General features: G+C 42.3%; 1 protein-coding gene across 1 annotated transcript in view; it reads left to right on the top strand.

The window, feature by feature from the left end:
* The window catches only part of grin2bb (glutamate receptor, ionotropic, N-methyl D-aspartate 2B-b), a gene marked incomplete at both ends in the record, with an annotated part of 135,646 nt that overhangs the window by 77,764 nt on the left and 36,103 nt on the right, over positions 1 to 21,779 (top strand). The window contains 3 exons of the mRNA XM_079812111.1: positions 3,191 to 3,334; positions 15,058 to 15,328; positions 15,427 to 15,619. Of these exons, the coding sequence (XP_079668237.1) occupies positions 3,191 to 3,334; positions 15,058 to 15,328; positions 15,427 to 15,619 (608 nt within the window). The remainder of the gene's footprint in view (positions 1 to 3,190; positions 3,335 to 15,057; positions 15,329 to 15,426; positions 15,620 to 21,779) is intronic.

Genomic DNA, 21,779 nt, shown 5'->3' with positions numbered 1-21,779 from the left:
TCCTGACACTATGTACTATGCATTTCTTTTATGCTTTTTATGCATTTCTCAGTGTCATGTTATATCAAAGAAACATTCAAATAAAGTAATCTGTGTCAATGCATATTGAAACAATCGAATTGTTTACGTGAGTGCATGTTGCTGATTATTGCCTTTCATTCACTTAAGTTAATGTTTGTGTTCACATTAAATTCATCTTTCCTTCACGTCGGATTCGACTAAATATTACGCAACTACAGCACACATTACAGGCACTGATCAACAAACGCGGATATTTATACCATAGAACGAGTAAACCAACTCCTTGTTTATTGTCCTTATAAACTCCTTGATTTAAAATATCTGCACGCGCAAAACCATAGTAACATTTTTTTTTCATGTTTTAATAAAATTAAGGCCTATTCAATAAAACCAGTTCACTTAATGGTGTTTGTGGTTACAGTTTAATTCGTGGATCCTTTGTGTCTGATACGACTGACCAATATTGAGTAGCCCACATCTTGGATAAAATTCCTAAAAGTTTTGCACATGCAGCACACATAACAGACATGCATAAATGATATATAGCCTATATAGAAAGAATAAACCAGTTATAAAGTTTGTTTAACAACTTAAAATATAATCTGCATGCACAATAAACTACAGTAAAATGTATTTAAATCTCTCGACAGAAAGGTTTTTGCAGGTTTTTATAAAATGTTATTTAATAACAGCAGTCATAATACGCATATTTCCAGTAGCCTTACGCAAGTCTGAGGCATGCTAACTCAATCATCAGAATCCTCTGTAATCCTAAGCCAACTTCGACAACTGTTTGAACTGGCTCTTTCGTTTCTTTTCAGGTTCTTTTTTAGTTGGACGTGCTACTTCGGACGAACTAAAGTTCGATTCAATTCGATTAATGAACCGGCTCAAAAGAACGATTCGTTCAAGAACCGAACATCCCTAGTGGGAAGTACCGTGACAACAGTACCGATTCTTTGATGAATAAAAAGTTTTAAAAGAACAAATCTTTTGTAACAATGCTGTTCAAAAGATTGGGGTCAGTAATTTGTTTTCTTAAATAAGAAAAAGAAAAAAAATTATACTTTTATTTAGCCAGGATGTGTTAAATTGATTTAAAAACAAGTTATAGTAAAGATTTATATTAGAAAAAATTCTATTTTGAAAAAATGTTTTTTTATTTATTTATTTTTTTAAACTTTTTATTCATCAATGAATCCTTAAAAAGTATCACAGGTTCCAAACAAATATTAAGCGGTGCAGATGTTTCCAACATTGATAAGAACTGAGTATCAAATCAGCATCATCATATTAGAATGATTTCTGAGGGATCATGTGACACTGAAGACTGGAGTTATGATGCTGAAAATTCAGCTTTACCATCACAGAAATAAATTCTATTTTAAAGTATATTAAATAGAAAACCATTCTATTCATTTGTAATATTTTTTTTACAATATTCATTTAGAAATCATATATAGAAATCATTCTAATATGATGATTTTATACTGTGTTATTATCAATGTTGGAAACAGTAGTGCTGCTTAATATTTTTGTGGAAAATGTAAACAAAAAAAAAAGTTTTTTTTATTTGAAACAGAAATCTTCTGTAATATTATAAATATCTTTATTGTCACTTTGTATCAATTGAATGTGCCCTTGCTGAACAAAAGTATGAATTGTAACAAAACAATAGGATTCATCCCTCTTGATGGGATCAACTCCAGACAAGAAGAGATGGAATAAAGACAGGAAATTAATATTAGGGGAATGTAAATAAATATAAGTCACGCATAAAGCAGAGACACACATACACATTACAGGCAAATCAAGCAAGTATTAAACATTTAGTGAAACTCTACAAAACAAGAATATATAAACAACATTAAAACTACAGCTGTTAGATTAACAACCCAAGCCCCCCTCCCCGCAGCCCCATCAGTGTTGTTACCTCATTAAAGCCGAATCAAGGTAATGGATCAGTCCATCTCGGACCCCAGGGGAGTGGCTTTGATGTTGAGTATGGAGACCTGAAAGAGAGAGAGAGAGAAAGACTGTGAGATTTTGCCATGCGGCATGACTAACATGGGCAAACGCCCACGACCGACTTCATACATGAATACACACACAGAACAATCATTTACAGGCCTGTACAGTCCTATACATCAATGTGCATGCATTCATGTGCACTGTCATACATGTGTGCATAGCTTTAATGTTTTGGCTTATTGGCCACTGACAGCTTGCACACACACACACACACACACACACACACACACACACACACACACACACACACACACACACACACACACACACACACACACACACACACACACACACACACACACATCTGTGTATCCATATTAGATGTGAAGAGTTCATTGACAAGCTCATTATAGGAATTTGAAATGTATTTATACAACTCATTTATTACCAATGTTCCGCAGACATTTCATTGGGACATTTAAACTGCCTGGGATGGAACATTTGTTTCAGTGAAGTGGTCATTTAGATATTAAGGGAGCAAAATGTGTCTCGCTCACATGCTTTGATGCAGCAGATGTTAGATCTGGCGAACTGCGGTGCTTCTGGGGTCGGTTCATATTTCTATACAGTCTTTCTCAGCATCGCTATCTTCAGCTTGATCCTTGTTTCCTTTATCCAAACATTAGCTGGTTACTGTAGTGAAAAAAAGATAGTCACCCTTATTTATATAGCTCTTTATAAAATCGTTTCAAATCAGCTTTACAGTGATAAACAGGAAAATAATGATGAATTATGCTAACAGAATTCAAAAAAGACAAAAGTGTCATTATTCAGATGAAGCCAGTTCAGTGTTGATTCAGTTCAATAACCGTGTAAAGTTCATCAATTATGAAAGGAGTTCAATTCAGCTAGAAAGCAGCTCTGCAGAAAAGTTATGTCATCATCCAGCTCACTTCAAGTCTCTTCCGATATTATATTGTCTGTGCAGTCAAATCAATAATAATATTGCTGATTAATATATATTAAGTGTCACTAACTAAGAAATGTACCTTTTCATTTGTCGGTTTGTCTTTGTAATAGGCAAGAAGAATTTGAGCTTGGTTAAATTCTTATATAATAACGTACAGATGCCATATTATAATGTGATTCTCTTTGATTCTTCTGTGTTCTCATGCACGCGTTTCTTTTTTTCTTGCAGGATGACCATTCCATGTTCTTCCAGTTTGGTCCCTCTATAGAGCAGCAAGCCTCTGTCATGCTTAACATAATGGAGGAATATGACTGGTACATATTCTCCATCGTCACCACCTACTATCCTGGATACCAGGACTTTGTCAATCGGGTGAGAATTTTTTTGCAGTTTTTTTTTCTTTCTTCAATTCAATCCCACTACAGGATGTATTCAGGACAAGTTTTCAGTCTTCACCCAAGCCTATCTTCACCTAAGCCTAAAACCATGAGTTGTGATGTCAGTTCAGTTCAGGTGTCAATTCATATAAAGCTTTATTCATATAAATAAATATATATATATATATATATATATATAGTCACGGGGTGAGGAATCACACGACAAGGCAGGCTGAGTGCAAAAGGCCCTGGAGGGTGGATTTTATTTACAGTGCACGTGAAAAGGTGAAAACAGTCAGTGAGCCGGTGCGTGATGGCTAGTGATCCTTGTGCTCGGTGGTGCTCAATCCTCGTGAAAGTGGGTGTCCAAACGTGCTCCAGTGAAGTGGGCTGTCGGTCACTCGCTGCTTTCTGGGGGAGAACAACAAAGAGAGGTTAGTCCAGCAGTGCATTCAGCTCGAGACCAGAGTCTGTCTGTCTGCTCATCCGTTGCTGCTTATAAGTCTCTGGGCTGATGAGGTGCAGCTGTGACCGATCAGCCCACGATGAGGGCGTGCAGGTGTGTTGTTGCCAGGGCGACGCTGATTCCTCTGGGTGGACTCGTCACCCCCCCCCCCCCCCAAGCGTCGTTCTGGTCCTGTGAACATATGGAGACAGTAGGGGTGAAACAAAGGGAGGGTGGGGAATGACCCCTGACAGACCTGCGTAAGCTGTCCATATCCGTGAGAGTCCGTCTGCGTTCGCGTTGGCGGCCCCGGCCCGATGACGTACCTCAAAGTGGAAGTCCTGAAGCGCTAGGAACCAGCGAGTCACCCTGGCGTTGGTGTCCTTGGCGCGGGCCATCCACTGAAGGGGCGCATGGTCGGTGACCAGGGTGAACTTGCGGCCTAGCAGATAGTACCTGAGCTCCAGGACTGCCCACTTGATGGCCAGGGCCTCCCTCTCGACGGCGGCATACCTCGTCTCGGCCGGGGACAGCTTCCTGCTGATGTAGACGATCGGATGCTCCTCGCCTTCCTGGATTTGGGACAGGACGGCTCCCAGTCCTGTGTCAGAAGCATCCGTCTGCAGCAGGAAGGGGCAACCGAAGTCTGGAGCGCGGAGAACCGGCGAAGAAGTCAGGGCTGTCTTGACCCGGACGAAGGCCTCCTCGAGGGCTGGGGTCCAGCACACTTTCTCCGGCTGCCCCTTCCTGGTCAGGTCTGTCAGGGGGGCGGCTAGAGAGGAGAAGTTGGGGATAAAACATTGGTAGTACCCTGCCAACCCCAAAAAGGCCCGTACCTGGGTCTTCGTCTGCGGTCTTGGGGCGGAGTGGATGGCCTCGACTTTCTTCTCCTGGGGCTGGATGAGGCCCCTTCCGACTCGGAAACCCAGGTACTTGGCCTCGGAGAGGGCTAGGTGACACTTGCGGGGGTTGGCAGTGAGTCCAGCCCGCCGGAGCTCCGAAAGCACCCTCCGCAGACGTTGTGGATGACGACATCATCTATATAGGCCGCTGCGTACGCCTGGTGGGGCCGTAGGATGATGTCCATCATTCTTTGGAAGGTCGCGGGGGCCCCGTGCAGGCCGAAGGGAAGGGTCCGGTACTGCCGGTGGCCACTGGGGGTCGAGAAAGCAGTCTTGGGTTTAGCGGATTCAGAGAGGGGTACCTGCCAATATCCTTTGGTGAGGTCCAAGGTGCTGATATACCGGGCCCTTCCCAACCGATCCAGCAGCTCGTCGACCCGAGGCATGGGGTACCCGTCGAATTCGGAGACTTCGTTCAGGCGTCGGAAGTCGTTGCAGAAGCGGAGGGTGCCATCCGGCTTTGGGACCATCACAATGGGGCTGGACCACGGGCTCCGGGATGGTTCGATTACCCCCAACTTCAGCATTTGACGGATCACTTCCTCAATAGCCTGCCGACGAGCCTCCGGGACACGGTAGGGCCGTTGCCTGACGATGACTCCTGGTGGTGTTCTGACGTCATGCTGGACCACGTTGGTCTGCCCGGGCTGGGTCGAGAACACATCCTGGAACTGACTGACCAGGTGCTGCAGCTCCGCCTTCTGGGCAGCCGAAAGATGGGGGTTGACGTCTACAACCACGGGATCGGTGATGCTTAGGGCCGCCACCTGGTCCCGGGTCCCCACCCACTTCTTCAGGAGGTTGATGTGATAGAGTTGCTCTGTCTGGCGTCATCCCGGCTGCCTCAGGCGGTACGTGACTGGCCCAATCCTTTCGATCACTGTATACGGTCCCTTCCAGGTGGCCAGGAACTTGCAGGCAGAGCTGGGGACCAGGACCATGACGCGGTCTCCCGGCTGGAACTCCCGTGGTTGGGCTGCCCGGTTGTAACGGCGTTGCTGCGCTTGTTGAGCCTTGCTGAGGTGTTCCCGGACTAATGGCATCACCCGGTCGATCCGTTCCCTCATCTGGCGGACGTGCTCGATGAGGGTGCGATGAGGGGCAGGCTGCTGCTCCCAAGCTTCTCGGGCGATGTCCAGGAGCCCTCGTGGTTGGTGGCCGAAGAGAAGCTCGAAGGGGGTGAAGCCAGTTGAGGCCTGGGGTACTTCGCGGATCCCGAAGAGCACATAAGGAATCATGAGGTCCCAATCCCGCTTATCCTCCGCCGCCACACGTCTCAGCATCTGCTTGAGGGTCTGGTTGAACCTTTCTACAAGCCCGTCCGTTTGTGGGTGATAGACTGTGGTCCTCAACTGCTTCACCCGCAGCAGCCTGCAGAGATCTGCCATTAGCCGGGACATGAACGGGGTACCCTGGTCAGTCAGTATCTCCGTTGGTATGCCCACTCGGCTGGCCAGCAGGAACAGCTCCTGGGCGATGTTCTTCGCGGTGGCCTTGCGGAGGGGAATCGCTTCGGGGTACCGGGTGGCATAATCGACGATGACCAGGATGTGTTCGTGGCCACAGGCAGACTTTGGCAACGGCCCCACTATGTCCATCCCAATCCGCTCGAAGGGCACCTCAATGATGGGCAGCGGAATGAGTGGGCTGGGGGGAGGAGTCCTGGGCGACGTGACTTGGCAGGTCGGGCAGGCCTGGCAGAACCTCTTCACCTCGGCCTCCAGTCCAGGCCAGTGGAACCGATCACGGATGCGTTGGGTGGTGTTAGCTGCCCCGAGGTGACCTGCCATAGGATGGGAATGGGCCAGCTCCAGGATGGTTTCGGTCTTGGTCCGAGGGACAACTAACAATTTTTTCTCCTCCCCCCTCCGCTGTGCGACACAGTATAGCAGGCCATTCTCAACGACAAAATGCGGGAGAGGATGGGGCCGTGGGAGGACGTCTTTCCCGTCGACGATCCGCACTTGTGACCAGCAGTGCTTCAGGCGATCGTCCTCCCGCTGTTCCTTGGCGAATGAGCCCCCTCCGGCAGCCTGCTGATACACATCAAAAAATGGATTAGTGGATTGGGAGGGGGACTCACCATCTCTCCCGCTGTCGGAGGCTAGAAGGGCTGGTCGGCGGCGGGGTCCACGCGGCCGTCTTCGTCTTCGACGGTTCCCCTCCCGGCTGGCAGGCTGAGTGGCGGCGGTGAGCAGGGCGTCGAAGCCTGGCCAGTCTCTACCCAGCAGTACGGCCACCGGAAGGTCCTCTACCACGCCGACTTCCACCGGCCAGGTGCCTTGGGGCGATGAGATGGTGACTCGACGGGCCGGCACTTGGCGAGTGTCTCCGTGCACACAGGTGATGGGGAGGAAGCTCTTCTCGCCTCTTCGGGGCCCACACAACCCTGGCTGGATGAGGGTGACCGTACTGCCGAAGTCCAGCAGGGCTCTGAAGTGTTTCCAGTCGATCACCACGTCTGCTTCCGGGGCTCCCGATGGGATCCGCTGGTGGACGATGCAGCCTGCCAGCCACGCACGCGGAGGCGGCATGGATTCGGCGCTGGGCATGGGCTCGTCTCTCGGCGGGGGAACCGTCGGCCTGCCTACTGGTCGCGGGGCGCCTTCGAGCGGCCGTCGCTCCTGGACCACCCTCCGGGGGAACGGCAACACTCGCTCCCCTGCCTCACGGTGGTGGATGGCATCCGCCAGCTCGATCGCCTCCACGAGTTCCGCGGTGTTGGCCGGGTTTTTCATACCGACCGCCTGCCGGATGGAACGGGGAAGAGCACGGAGGAGGCGATCGACCACCACCCGTTCCGCTACCTGAGCCACCGTGGGACTTCCTTCCATCAGCCAATGATGAGCGATGCGTTTGAGTTCGGCGGCTTGGGCACGGGCTGGCACACGGGGCTTGAATTCCCATTCATGAAACTGCTGGGCGGCACAGATGGATGAGAGACCCAACCTCCCCAGGATTTCACGCTTGACTTCGTCATAATCCTCAGCGATCGCACGGGGAAGTGAAAAATAAGCCCGCTGGGCTTCTCCAGTGAGTAGTGGTGCCAGCGCGCGTGCCCAATCGCCCTCTGGCCACTCCTCACTTTGCGCAGTCGTTTCGAAGACCTGCAGGAAAGCCTCCACGTCATCATCCGCCGTCATCTTCGGCAGCAGGCGGGTGGCTTGGGCACGCGGATCAGGTAGCGGAACTCGCTGGGCGGCGGCAACACGGATGGCGGTTAATTCTTCTTCCGTCCTGCCCTGGCGAGTGGCGAGATGTTCCACGATTTGTTGCTGGCGGATGCTCACCTCCGTGAGGCGCTGCAACACTTCCTCCATCTTCGGGGAGCGAGCGCGCCGCTTCCGGGTCCTGTCGTGCAGAAAAAAAACAAACAGAGAAGATCAGGATTTTGGTGCGGTGAACTTGTCGGTGATTCCTCACGCTTCTGCCCGCATTCTCCACCAATGTCACGGGGTGAGGAATCACACGACAAGGCAGGCTGAGTGCAAAAGGCCCCGGAGGGTGGATTTTATTTACAGTGCATGTGAAAAGGTGAAAACAGTCAGTGAGCCGGTGCGTGATGGCTGGTGATCCTTGTGCTCGGTGGTGCTCAATCCTCGTGAAAGTGGGTGTCCAAACGTGCTCCAGTGAAGTGGGCTGTCGGTCACTCGCTGCTTTCTGGGGGAGAACAACAAAGAGAGGTTAGTCCAGCAGTGCATTCAGCTCGAGTCCAGAGTCTGTCTGTCTGCTCATCCGTTGCTGCTTATAAGTCTCTGGGCTGATGAGGTGCAGCTGTGACCGATCAGCCCACGATGAGGGCGTGCAGGTGTGTTGTTGCCAGGGCGACGCTGATTCCTCTGGGTGGACTCGTCACAATATATATATACAGTTGCAAGAAAAAATAACAAAATAAAAGAGATCATACAAAATGCGTAACTTTTTTTAGTGTTGTACTGAATAAGTTATTTTACATGAATGTTTTTTTACATATAGTCCACAAGACCAAACAATTGCTAAATTTATTAAAATGATCCCGTTCAAAAGTTTCTGAACCATTGATTCTCAATACTGTGTGTCGTTCCCTGGATGATCCACGGCTGTTTTTTTTTGTTTTTTGATGGTTGTTCTTGAGTCCCCTGTGTTTGTCCTGAGCAGTTAAACTGTTAAACTCTTTAGAAAAATCCTCCAGGTCCTGCACATTCTTCAGTTTTCCAGCATCTTTTGCACATTTAATTCTCTCCAGCAGGGACTGTATGATTTTGAGATCCATCTTTTCACACTGAGGACAATTGAGGGACTCAAACACAACTACTAAAATAGGTTGAAACATTCACTGATGCTCCAGAAGGAAACACGATGCATTAACAGCTGGGGGTGAAAACTTATTGAATTTGAAGAACAAGGTGAATTGTACTCAATTTGTCTTCCGGGAAACATGTAAGTATTTTCTGTTGCTTCTGAAGGGCAGTACAAAAAAAAAAAAAAGAAGATATTTAAACAGAATAAGAAACATTTGGAAATCGTCACCCTGTTCAAAAGGCTCTTAATGCATCGTGTTTCCTTCTGGAGCATCAGTGAACATTTGAACCTTTTTTTAATAGTTGTGTTTGAGTCCCTCAATTGTCCTCAGTGTGAAAAGATATATGCTCATTATAATATGCTCAGTTGCTGCTTTGAAATCTTTTGTATCATTAAAAATACATTTACTCTTGCTTTTGATCAATTTAATGCATCCTTGCTGAATAAAATAATTCATTTAAAAATAAAAAACGTATTGACCCCAAAGCTTTGAACAGTAGTGTATACGGTATGTACTGTATGTTGTCATTTTTATTAGGGGCCAAGCACCGAAGGTGCACAGGCACCTATTGTTTTCGTTGGCATTCTTATTATTCTTATTACATTTATTTATTATTTTAAGTAGTGTTTTACACTGAGATTTTAACACAGTGTTTCTCTAGATTTTATTTCTGAAGAAAATTGGAGTGGTGTAGAAAAGTATATACTGCATGGGTTTTAGCATATTGCCATGTGGTTGCAAGGGTGTTCTGACTGGATACCAGGGGTCACTATATAGGTGATTTCTAGTGTGTTTTGAGTGTTGTATTTCTGTTTAGAGCTTCTCTGATTAAGTAGAGCACATTCATAATCGCACTAAACAATTCATTCAGCAGAACCTACTCTTGTTTATCAAATCATTGAAATGCATCATCAGGGTGTATAAACAGTCAGTTTTTCAGAGCTAGCCTCATTTGGCCAAAATGAGATTGGGATCTTGTGAAACCCCAGACCGAACTGCTGTTTGCTTCACTGCCTGTAATTCTGGAAACTCTAGCTGGTTGGGTTCACACCCTAATACCGACGTTGTAACTCCCGCTGGGGAGCCAGCCGCTGCAGCTCGATCTTCTTTCATCATCAGGAGTTTGCCAATGCTCCTGTCTCAACTAATGCTCTCTTCCTTTCCTCTATCTTCTGTATGCTGGAGCTCCTGTCAAAACTAATGTACCCGTCCTCTCCCCTATCTTCAGTATACGTTGCTCATATAGGAACTCCTCTCCAATTTTGTTTTATCATTTCTGATTTAAAGGCATAGTTCACAAAAAAATTTACATTTCGTCATCATTTGCTGACTCTTATATCATTCTCAAACCATGTGACAGCAGAAAAAAAGGCTGCATGCAAAATAGAAAGTCATACGTGTTTGGAATGAAGTGAGGGTGAGTAAATGATGACTACTGGAATTTTGCCTGTAACTATCTTTCTGTTCATTCATCACTCTCTCACAATTTATGCCTTTAGACTTGTGTACAAGCCCTATAATAGGAGCGTTGACCCTTTTAATTCATGCTAGCCTTTAGAGCAGGGGTTATTATTGTTAATGAAAAACTATTCAAAACATTTTAAATTGAAATAAAGCTGAAATAAAATAAAATAACTAGTGCTGTCAAAAAAAAGAGAATTAAACTCATAAAAATGTTTTAATATATTTTTTAATGTTGTAATACTTTCATATTGAATCTTCAAAATAATGTTGAAACAACATAAAGACATACATATATTTTCAATATTTTTTAATGGCATCTTATACTAAGCACTATGAGTGAAGGCCAGTATCACTGATACCAATACTGATACTGGTGTCTCTTATTACATGGATTTTTCTTTCAATTTTAGCCATTAATTATAGCCATTGAACATCACAGAATAAATTGATAGGTAAAAAAAATAAATTAAAAAAAAAAAATATATATATATATATATACATATATATATATATATATATATATATATATATATATATACATATATATATATATATATATATATATACATATATATATATATATATATATATATACATATACATATATATATATATATATATATATATATATATATATACATATATATATATATATATATATATATATATATATATATATACATATACATATATATATATATATATATATATATATATATATATATATATATATATATATATATACATATATATACATATATATATATATACATATATATATATATATATATATACATATATATATATATATATATATATATATATATATATATATATATATATATATATATATATATATATATATATATATATATATATATATATATATATATACATATATATATATATATACATATATATACATATATATACATATACTTTAAATTGCCGGGTCAGATTTTTACCTGTCCAGCTAAAATGCACAAAAAGTTGTTTTCATTTTTTTGACCCATGTAACCTTGTAAACAGTGCTTTAAGATTTTCAGGTTAGTCTAACGGATACATATACAGAAATTTAATAATTTCTGTATCTGTGCAGTTAAACATTGCACATTCTTCACTCCATAATTTATAAACTGAATATAGATTAATCCATATTAAAGCTACATAAGTGATTCAGTCAAGAGCAGTGAGTGATTTTTTTTCTTTGATTAACATTAATCACAGACAACAGCAGCTTTATTAGGTTGCTGTCACTTTAAGATCTGCCACACATGGTGCAGATCTGACACACACCCTTTTTTCTCACAACTCTTTACGCTCATTTATCACTTAAAACTCATGTAAGACTGTGCTTACGAGGATACTCGACACAACAGGAATTTTGGAAAGTGTGTTTTTGTCTGTTCAAGCGCCGAAAGAGAACTAGGGCTGGAACAATAAACGGATACATCACGATTCTTCAAATGATTCTGGATAAATTTTGAGATTTTCAGTATGCAGACACAATTCTCTCTCCAATCCATTCTGAGCTTAGTTTTTAACAGCAGATGACGCTGCGTACTTTAGAAACAGCCGTACTCTGCTTGCTTCCAATTCCTTAGACTTGCTTGAATCTTCCATAAAATAATCTTTCATAAAGTTCGAAAAGTGGTGTTCGCAGTGGACTGTGTTTAGATTAATTTTGCGTCATAAAAGCATTCTGAGGTCCAAGTACATTTAAAGCGGTCATGAATTGAGAAATCCACTTTTCATTCAGCCTTTGATATATAAATGTTCATCGTGATATAAGAATATCCTGTAATTTTCTGAGCTGAAAACGTCCTTGTTAGTCAAAGTAAAGCTTTTATTGACATCAGGCCCAGCAAACGCTCGATCTCAGAGTATGCCAACCCTTGATGTCATCGTGTGGTGAAACGCTGCCTCAAGCCCGCCCACCAACTCGTGGAGGTAAACTGATCGCGCTACCAAGCAATAAACATGCCGAAGATAGCAAGATATTGCACTGTATCTAGTTGTGGAAGAACACAATCGCTGCATAAGCTTCCTTCGGATTCTAAAATTAGGAATGTGTGGTTGAACTTTATTTTGAATGAAGTTCCAGCTCACGTGGTAAAGACATTGCACGTTTGTTCGCTTCATTTCACCGCGGAATCGTTTGTAAACAAGATACAGGTTGAGACTGGATTTGCAGACAAATTGAGATTAAAACACAATGCAGACTCATTATTATGCAAAACTGTTATCCAATCATAGCAGTGGGCGTTTGCTTCCAAGTCTTCAGTGCGGCACGCCCATGAAAACCGAGCGTTCCATGAGAGAGCCTCAAAACCAGGGCAGAAAATAGCCTATCACTTATTCATTATGATGTCTTTGAATGTAAAAACCACACAAACGTAATAAGTTGACCTCAGACAACAGTATAAAAACATTAAAAAAGCCAGTTCATGACACCTTTAACCACTTGCGTGGATCATCTCGCACAAGCGCTCTTCTTCATGAGCATTTGAACGTGTGGTTAAAAACTAGCCTACAGTGCCATCTGCTGTTAAGCTCAGAATCGATTTGAGAGAGAATCGCGATGCATCCCCGAAAATCTCAGAATCGATCCACGAATATCGATTTACTGTTCCAGCCCTAAAGATAACTCATTGTGGCACTGGCGCAGTGTCTAGAGCCGCATTCTGTGCGCGTGTTTTGGGTATTTGTTCACAGAGAGCCGCTTCACAGACAGCATGCTTGTACAGATTTGAGTTCTTATTTTACGTCTTATCGTGCTTGAATGGTTTAATAGCACGGATGCAGCGTTAATTGTGTTAAACTGAAAAAAATGTATCATGTTATTTTGACAGCCTTAAAAATGACAAACTAAATTACTAAAAAATGTAACTAAAATGAAATCGAAAACTGAAAATATAAAAATTAAAAACAAATGATCAATCTTAATAAAAACTATTAGTATATAAATAATACTACAATAACGCTGTTTTAGTATAGTGTAAAGTCAGTTACTGTGGAAAAGCAACCACTTCAAATTACAGCCATCTGTTGTCATTCCTACATTTATATCTGGCACACAGTGGTGTGAATAGAGTTCTTAAATACACAGTACAACGGTCAGGATTGTGTTTGATTTCTACTGCACCTTCAGCCATTCCCCAAAACAGGAGCAACCTCAGGGCAATACAAGCAGAGCCCACAAGAAGTCCAGAGGATGCTCCGCTTATTGAGGAGGCTCTTGATGTCCTTGCAGGTGTATAGCAGGCAGGTTTTTGATGTTCTACCAGTGAGACCAGTGCCCGGTCTTTGTGTTGTCTTTTGGGGGAAGAACAAGGGTTTAGTTGATTCCAAAAGCTTGAAACGGTGTCCAATGCTGATACTCTGCTCTCCAGCCACACTGACATCAGTTTTCTTGTGCCTCTATTTGTGGCCCTTCATCTTCTGCAATATCCTGGGTTGCCACAGTACCTGCACTATTATCTTCTCTTACTTTGCACTTTGTAAAAGAACATGGAAATACCTGGGTATAGAATCCACAATGTATCAGGACCATATCAGTTATCAGAATCATTAATGGTCGATATTGGATATTTATTTCTCCTGTTAACAATCGCTTCTTTATCACATCTTTATTAAAATGTAAAAAAAAAACCTCCATTTTCATATTTCAATTCATATTGATGTTGTGATGCCAAAATTCACTTGTAGCATTTAAAAATGTTGAGATTTTTTTTTTGCCTAAATTGTATAGAATTGTAATTTTTACCTTTTTCGGGGGATTGGTTTTTTGCAATCAGATCAAAAATAATGATCAGCTTATCAAAAATAATTATCAGACCATAATTTTAATATCAGTCCATTTTTAATATGAACCAGTGTTGTTATTGTTTACTAAAACCAAAACTATAATATATAAAAAATTGTTTTCTGTAATTCTGTAAAAATAAATATTAGACCAAAAACATAAAAAATCTTGTTAACTAAGTAAAATAAATAATTTTAAGTTGAAGTAAAAATTTATTAATAAAACCCACTTTTTACTATTATTAATATTAATAAAAAACCGATATTAGCACCTCTGTGGTACTGGATGCTCACACTACACTTGACTGCATGTGTGTGTGTAATGATACTGTCAGTGCAATTTGCAAGTCTGTCAAATTAGCTTCAAACATTGGGCGATACAGAAATATGCATCATCAGAATTGTGGGTATAATAATTTCATCTTCTAGTTCTGACTGCGGTTGATTCGAATGAAAAGCATCTCTGTGGACTTGTGTTTAAACAATTTGTAATGAGAAAATGCAGTTTAAATGCAGAAATAGGGGTTAGGTTTGCTTCTTTACAAATTATAGAGATCAAAAAAACGTTTGCTATAGGCTGGTATCTGGAAGAAGTGCATGATGGGAATTTCACTTTTTATGATTAGTGTTTTCATTTACTCAAATATTGCTTTTACTTTCACTCCCTCTTTGTCTTTTGGCCGATTTTCTCTTTCAACTCTCTGTTCTCTATATATCTAAAAAACAAAAGCGAACAGTTTCAGGAGATCTGGAGGCAGCAGGAGGGTGTTACAGGACATGCCGTTTTTTCATCTTTCTCTGTCTTTTTTGCTACCTTCCAGATCCGGAGTACCGTTGAGAACAGTTTTGTTGGCTGGGAGCTGGAAGAGGTGCTGCTGTTGGACATGTCAGTCGACGATGGCGACTCAAAGATCCAGAATCAGATGAAGAAGCTCCAAAGTCCTGTTATACTTCTGTACTGCACTAAAGAAGAAGCCACAACCATTTTTGAGGTGGCACATTCTGTCGGCCTCACTGGTTATGGTTACACCTGGATTGTACCATCTCTGGTGACAGGGGATGCAGAAAATGTACCCAACGTCTTTCCAACAGGTAAGAAGAGAAGGATGGATGGATGGATGGAATGAACAAAGGTTAAACTATTGAAATATGTCAGATGATTGTTTCAAACCTGTTTCCTTTATTTGCAGGTTTGATCTCTGTTTCCTACGATGAGTGGGACTATGGGCTGGAGGCTCGAGTGCGTGATGCTGTAGCCATAATCGCCATGGCAACCTCCACAATGATGCTGGATCGGGGTCCTCACACGCTGCTTAAATCCGGATGCCATGGCACACCTGACAAGAAAGGCAGCAAGTCAGGAAACCCCAACGAGGTGCTGAGGTGAGTCAAGCTTAGCGGGATGCCAGGGTTCAGACACTGACATCTGGGTTCTGCAATCATACACATACACAGGCTCTCTTCCAGGCACACACACACTTACAACACCTGCTCAGGAGGGTTTCTGAACTAATGGAGTGCTTTGAAAAGGGCGAACAGGTGCACAAACATACACGCACACACACACCCCATGGGTGGTGTTAGATACCTTTAAAGTTAGTTATTGAAAAAGGCATTTTTGATCCATAAGACTGTGATAACATTTTATATAACATTTTCCCCTGATTTTATTGGTGATTTGACATATGCTACTGTTCAAAAGTTTGCAGTCAGTAAGATTGTTTTTTGTTTTGTAAAATAAATCTATACTTTTATTCAGCAAAGACACAGAAGTGACAGTAAAGACATTTATAATTTTACAAAATAGTTCTATTTCAAATAAATGCTGTTCTTTTGCTTTTTTTCATCCAAATGTTTCTTGAGCAACAGATTGGTATATTTGAATTTCTGAGTTTTTTTTTTGTTTTTGATTCTACAATAATTTCAGTTATATTTATGATTACAAATGTGAATATTAGATATAATTAATTACCTTACATATTAATCAGGATTAATCACAGAAAACAATTAGTTACACTTTTAGTTACATTGTACTTACTCAAATAAGTACTGAGTAATATTAATTTACTACATGTACTTACTATAGAGTTACCGTTAGGGTTTAGGGTTTGTTACTTGTAATTATGAATAATTTACTGTTATTACTATAGTAAGTACTTGTAGTAACATGTAGCCATGTCACCTTAAAAATAAAGTGTTACCAACAATTAATTAGCAAACATTACAATTATTTGTCATTTAATTAATTACTTAAAGATTTGTAGTCAATTTACAGCCCCTACAGTAACATAATGGAGTGTGGGAAACCCTTCCCTCGAAATGGGATCACAAATGGCCACAGGAGACGCGTTTGAAAGGCATGTTACTACCAAGCGGTAACTGACGATCCGTCTCACCTGTGATTGGATCAGCCGAGACGGATCCTAATAAAGAGAGCAAAGAGAGTCCTGGATTGAACAGCATTCTATTGTAGCTGTACTGTCCCTGTAACCCCTCACGGAGACAGAACGAGTGAGAGTGACAGATGGACAACAAAGGAGAAAAAGAGAGAGGAGTAGAATGTATATTATTGGTAATGTGGGTTTGCGGTAGCTCCTCGCTGAAGTGTCTGGCACAGAGCACCTTTCACTTTTCTTTCCCCATTATGTCTCCTCTGACATTCAGCCCGCGCCCACGTGTCTGTACCGGCCCGGCTGTGGTTTTCATCTTAGAAACATAAATATCCATCGTAATACAAAAGTGAGCTTTTCATCTGAGCTCCTCTGTTCTCTTTTGTACCGTTATTTGACATTTAGTATTGAGGGGCATTGATTCCTAAGTATTAATTAGCGTTTAGGCTCGGTCACACTCTCTTTTAGCCAGTCATTTGATCTGCTGGTGAGGAGTTAATTGAATGCTCGAGGCAGAGCAGGATTAGGAAGCCGAATGGAACAACAGCGGAAGCCTGGTCTCTCTCTCTCTCGCTCTCTCTCTCTTTACATCTTTTAATATAACAAACTTTAAATCCCAAAGAGACATGGGTGAAAAGCAACAGTAACAGATTCAAATCTACCTCTCATCCACACTTTAATAGGAACAGTTGTGGCATACGTATGCTCAGTTTCCTCTGTGGATTCTTCATGTGCCAATTTCAGCAAAACAGACGACGGACTCACCTTTCCGCTGGTCTAGAGGCGTGTCTATAGATGTGTACATTACAGATTTTTTATAATACACTATATTACCAAAAGTTTTGGGACGTCTGCCTTTAAATGCACATGAACTTTAATGACATCCCATTCTTAATCCGTAGGGTTTAAGATGGAGTTGGCCCACCCTTTGCAGCTGTAACAGCTTCAACTCTTCTGGGAAGGCTTTCCACAAGGTTTAGGAGTGTGTTTATGGGAATTGTTGACCATTCTTGAAGCGCATTTGTGAGGTCAGGCACTGATGTTGGACGAGAAGGCCTGGCTCGCAGTCTTCGCACTAATTCATCCCAAAGGTGTTCTATCGTGTTGAGGTCAGGACTCTGTGCAGGCCAGTCAATTCCTCCACATCAAACTCGCTCATCCATGTCTTTATGGACCTTGCCGTCATGTTGGAACAGGAAGTGGCCGTCCCCAAACTGTTCCCACAAAGTTGGGAGCATGAAATTGTAGAAAATGTCTTGGTATGCTGAAGCATTAAGAGTTCCTTTCACTGGAACTAAAAGGCCAAGCTCAACCCCTGAAAAACAATCCCCACACCATAATCCCCCCCTCCACCAAACTTTACACTTTTGACACAACTGTTGCCAGACAGAGAAGCGTGATTGGTCACTCCAGAGAACACGTCTCCACTGCTCTAGAGTCCAGTGGCGGTATGCTTCACACCAAGGCATCCAACGCGTTGCATTGCACTTGGTGATGTAAGGCTTTGATGCAGCTGCTCGGCCATGGAAACCCATTCCATGAAGCTCTCTACACACTGTTCTTGAGCTAATCTGAAGGTCACACGAAGTTTGGAGGTCTGTAGCTATTGACTCTGTTGGTGACTTCTGTGCACTGTGCGCCTCATGTGCTGACCCCGCTCTGTGATTTTACGTGGCCTACCACTTCGTGACTGAGTTGCTGTTGTTCCCAATTGCTTCCACTTTGTTATAATATCACTAACAGTTGACCGTGGAATATTTAGTAGTGAGGAAATTTCACAAATGTACTTATTGCACCGGTGGCAACCTATCACGGTACCACGCTTGAATCACTGAGCTCCTGAGAGCGACCCATTCTTTCACAAATGTTTGTAGAAACGTCTGCATGCCTAGATGCTTGATTTTATACACCTGAGGCCATGGAAGTGATTGGAACAACTGAATTCAATGATTTGGAGGGGTGTCCCAATACTTTTGGCAATATAGTGTATATTGATACTAAATCAGGCTACAAAATGTATTTTAATTTAAATACAATCACAACATTAAAAAAGAAACTTAAAGGGACAGTTCACCTCAAATATTTTGTCATGATTTACTCACCATCATGTTGTTCCAAATCTGTACAATGGAACACAAAAGAAGATATTCCTAAAGATATTCTGCCGACGACTTGATGGGCGTGCTCTTGCTCTCGCTCTGGGGTGCGTTTCCCGTACAACGACGTAACTCACTGCTTAAAGGGCAGTCGTGGCCCAATGATTAGAGAATTGGACTTGTAACCTGAAGGTTGCAGGTTCGAGTCTCAGGTCCGGCAGGAATTGGCAGTGGGGGAGTGAATAACTGAGGTAAGACCCTTGAGCAAGGCACCTAACCCCCAACTGCTCCCCGGGCTACTGTGTGTGTGCACTTGGATGGGTTAAATGCAGAGCACAAATTCCAAGTATGGGTCACCATACTTGGCCACATGTCACTTCACTTTCACTTCACTACCATAGTACGATGCATCGTTGAAGAAATCAACTAACTAGTCACGACTGTTTCCCGAAACCGTCCTGTCATTCAACCACGTTGGTTAATGATGTCACACATCTGGTAGAGTAATATCTGCTTTTAATGAATTAGTTAGTGATCGAATTCTTGCTAGATTTTTTTTGCTATAAATTATCGACATGTTATCTGAGGAGTAATTCTCATTTTTTTCAGTTATTTTGCTTTATTTCCAGATTCAATCATTGGCTCGTTCTTATGTACTAGAGCACGTACTCACATGCGCTCTCTTCAAAAAAGGTGCTTTAAATCTCTTGACAAACTAAAAGACATAAATTACATTTGTATGCTAAATAAAAGATATGATAGTACTGAATGTCAGATTGCTTATTTTGCTCAAGATAAGGATTTATTAAGTCCACATGTCATACTTCCAAGAAACTGCTTTATAACCACAGGTCGAGAGCTGTTGTTCCAACCACACAAGTTTGCGATGCCGTTTCGAATGTTCATTCGAACTATGGTTTCGGGAAACACCGACTCGTTGAACTATGTTGATAACGATGGAATTTGCTAACTATTTGATAGTTGGCTAACAATTCTTTTGGGAAATGCACCTGTAACGGAGTTTGTTCGTGTGTGAAGAAGGAGGCGGGAACCGGCGAACATTCAACAATAACTTTAATCAAATAAAGTAAGTAAAAGCCTCACGGACGACTGCCGCGCACACACATAACAAAACGTAAATAAAAAGCAACTTAAAATCCAGGCCTGGTCCTCTCTCATCCTTCACTGGAGCCGCTCGTCCTTATATGCCTCCGTGCTCCCACATGAGAGGACTCGAGACCAGTGTGCCTCGCAGGTGACGTTCATTCTCAATCACGCACACGATCTCGCTCGCTCCTCCCATGTCTCTCGCTCGTCCACCTCGCCACAGCACCCCTGGTTGATGTGCGCACACGCTTATCCGGGAGAAGTGCCCATAGAAAGGAATTCCGCTCTTTATGACGTCATACAGTAGCCTGACGTTGTCAGAATATGAGTCTGATACTGCTCCATTGGGCTGTGATTATGGGGCGTGTCTCAACCGAAATGCCTCTGCACTCAATTGGATAGACCTACAACCAATCAGAGCAAGGGAGTAAGTGACTTATGTTGAGCGACGTTTCAGCAGAATATCATTAACATGTCACATGTTAAATTCCCCAACACATCTAGTATTTATGCAAACGTTGATCACATTTGGAATAAATAATAAATTATAAGCTAATGCAGCCACGGCCAGACATTAAGAAAGAAATGATTCATTAATTGCTTAGCTGGGTCTTCAGGCTATGCAGTCTGTTTGTTCACCTCAGCTCCGAATCCGAGTTGTTCTTTCTTTTTGTCACATCACATTTAATCACCTCTGTTCCCTGGAAAGATTAGTTCGCCTCTCGAGTCTTCAGGTTCGAGTCATTCGTTCACCAACTCCATAGGCTGAATGCAGAAGATCCTGAACAGAACCGATTGCATGTAGTGCATGTGCGGTCAACACAAAATGAACGAATCGCTCAGTGAAACAGCTCGTTGTTCCCGAGTCATATTTAAGATTAGTTAAAAAAGAATCGTCCATGAACGACACACCACTAACGCATAGATGTAATTTACATGTCTATCTGTTTTGCTTTAATACTGTGATGTTTTGTAATGTTTAATACAAATAAAAAAAAAAAACGCATAGTTGTCAACAGAACTCGTTGTAAACGATCTTTGCCGGTATTGTAAAAATAATTTAAGGATACACAGAGTACTTTAGCCTGACGTCGTCATACTCAGATTCAAATGAATTCAACCCAAGCGCTCTTTGATGACGTGGATGGTTACGTTACTGTCCATCATCGTATAAAGCCCGCCTGACAATTTGATTGGTCCGAACAGCTCTGGTTCGAGCATAGTTGCTCCACAACGGTCATACGTCCAACTCGTTTTTTGAAACTTTGGCCATGTTTAGCACGAGAATCCAACTCTTTAACAGTGTAAATATGTCAGAATGCATAAGGCAAATTGCCTTAGACCCCCCCTTTAAACTATTTTCTGTGTAAAGTGTTGCAGGGGTGGTTAGCAGTGAAACATCCAACAATCCTCTGATCGCTTGATCCTGCTGTCTCTGAAAACACTTTTAAATATTAATTGCTAATTTTGGAAGCTGCTTTCTAAGGCATGTATGTAAACGAGCACTTAAGTCCAGCCGATAGATTTAACTAGTCGATAACACGTTGTGCATGCATTTAATATACAAATTACGTACAAATTGCTATCGATCATTAATAAAACACCACTTAAGGTTTGATTTAAATGTTAAATTAAACATTTATAATGTTTCCGGAACGATTTGTAGCCCGGAGAGCATTTTATGAAGATATATAACTGTGTTGTTGCGGAAAGCTTTGTTTGTTTAGATGAGAGAAACAAGTAATTAAGTGCGTGTGTGGGGGGGGGGGGGGGGCTTTTATGTTATTTGTGAATGGTGAGTTTACAACAATTACCCAGCGGACATGGTATCTGCTGGAACAAGATGGTTGTATTTGTGTAATTAGGCAGATGTGTTAGGGTAGCCTTTAGAGTCGCTGAAGTGGATTTTTGAATTGGCTGATGAGAAGATAAGGACACACTTTAATGTCT

Source organism: Gobio gobio (genome assembly GCF_949357685.1).
Source record: "Gobio gobio genome assembly, chromosome: 3".
In the NCBI taxonomy this organism is placed as follows: domain Eukaryota; kingdom Metazoa; phylum Chordata; class Actinopteri; order Cypriniformes; family Gobionidae; genus Gobio; species Gobio gobio.
Note: the sequence above shows the minus strand (reverse complement) of the source record. Positions and strands in the feature narration are given on the sequence as shown.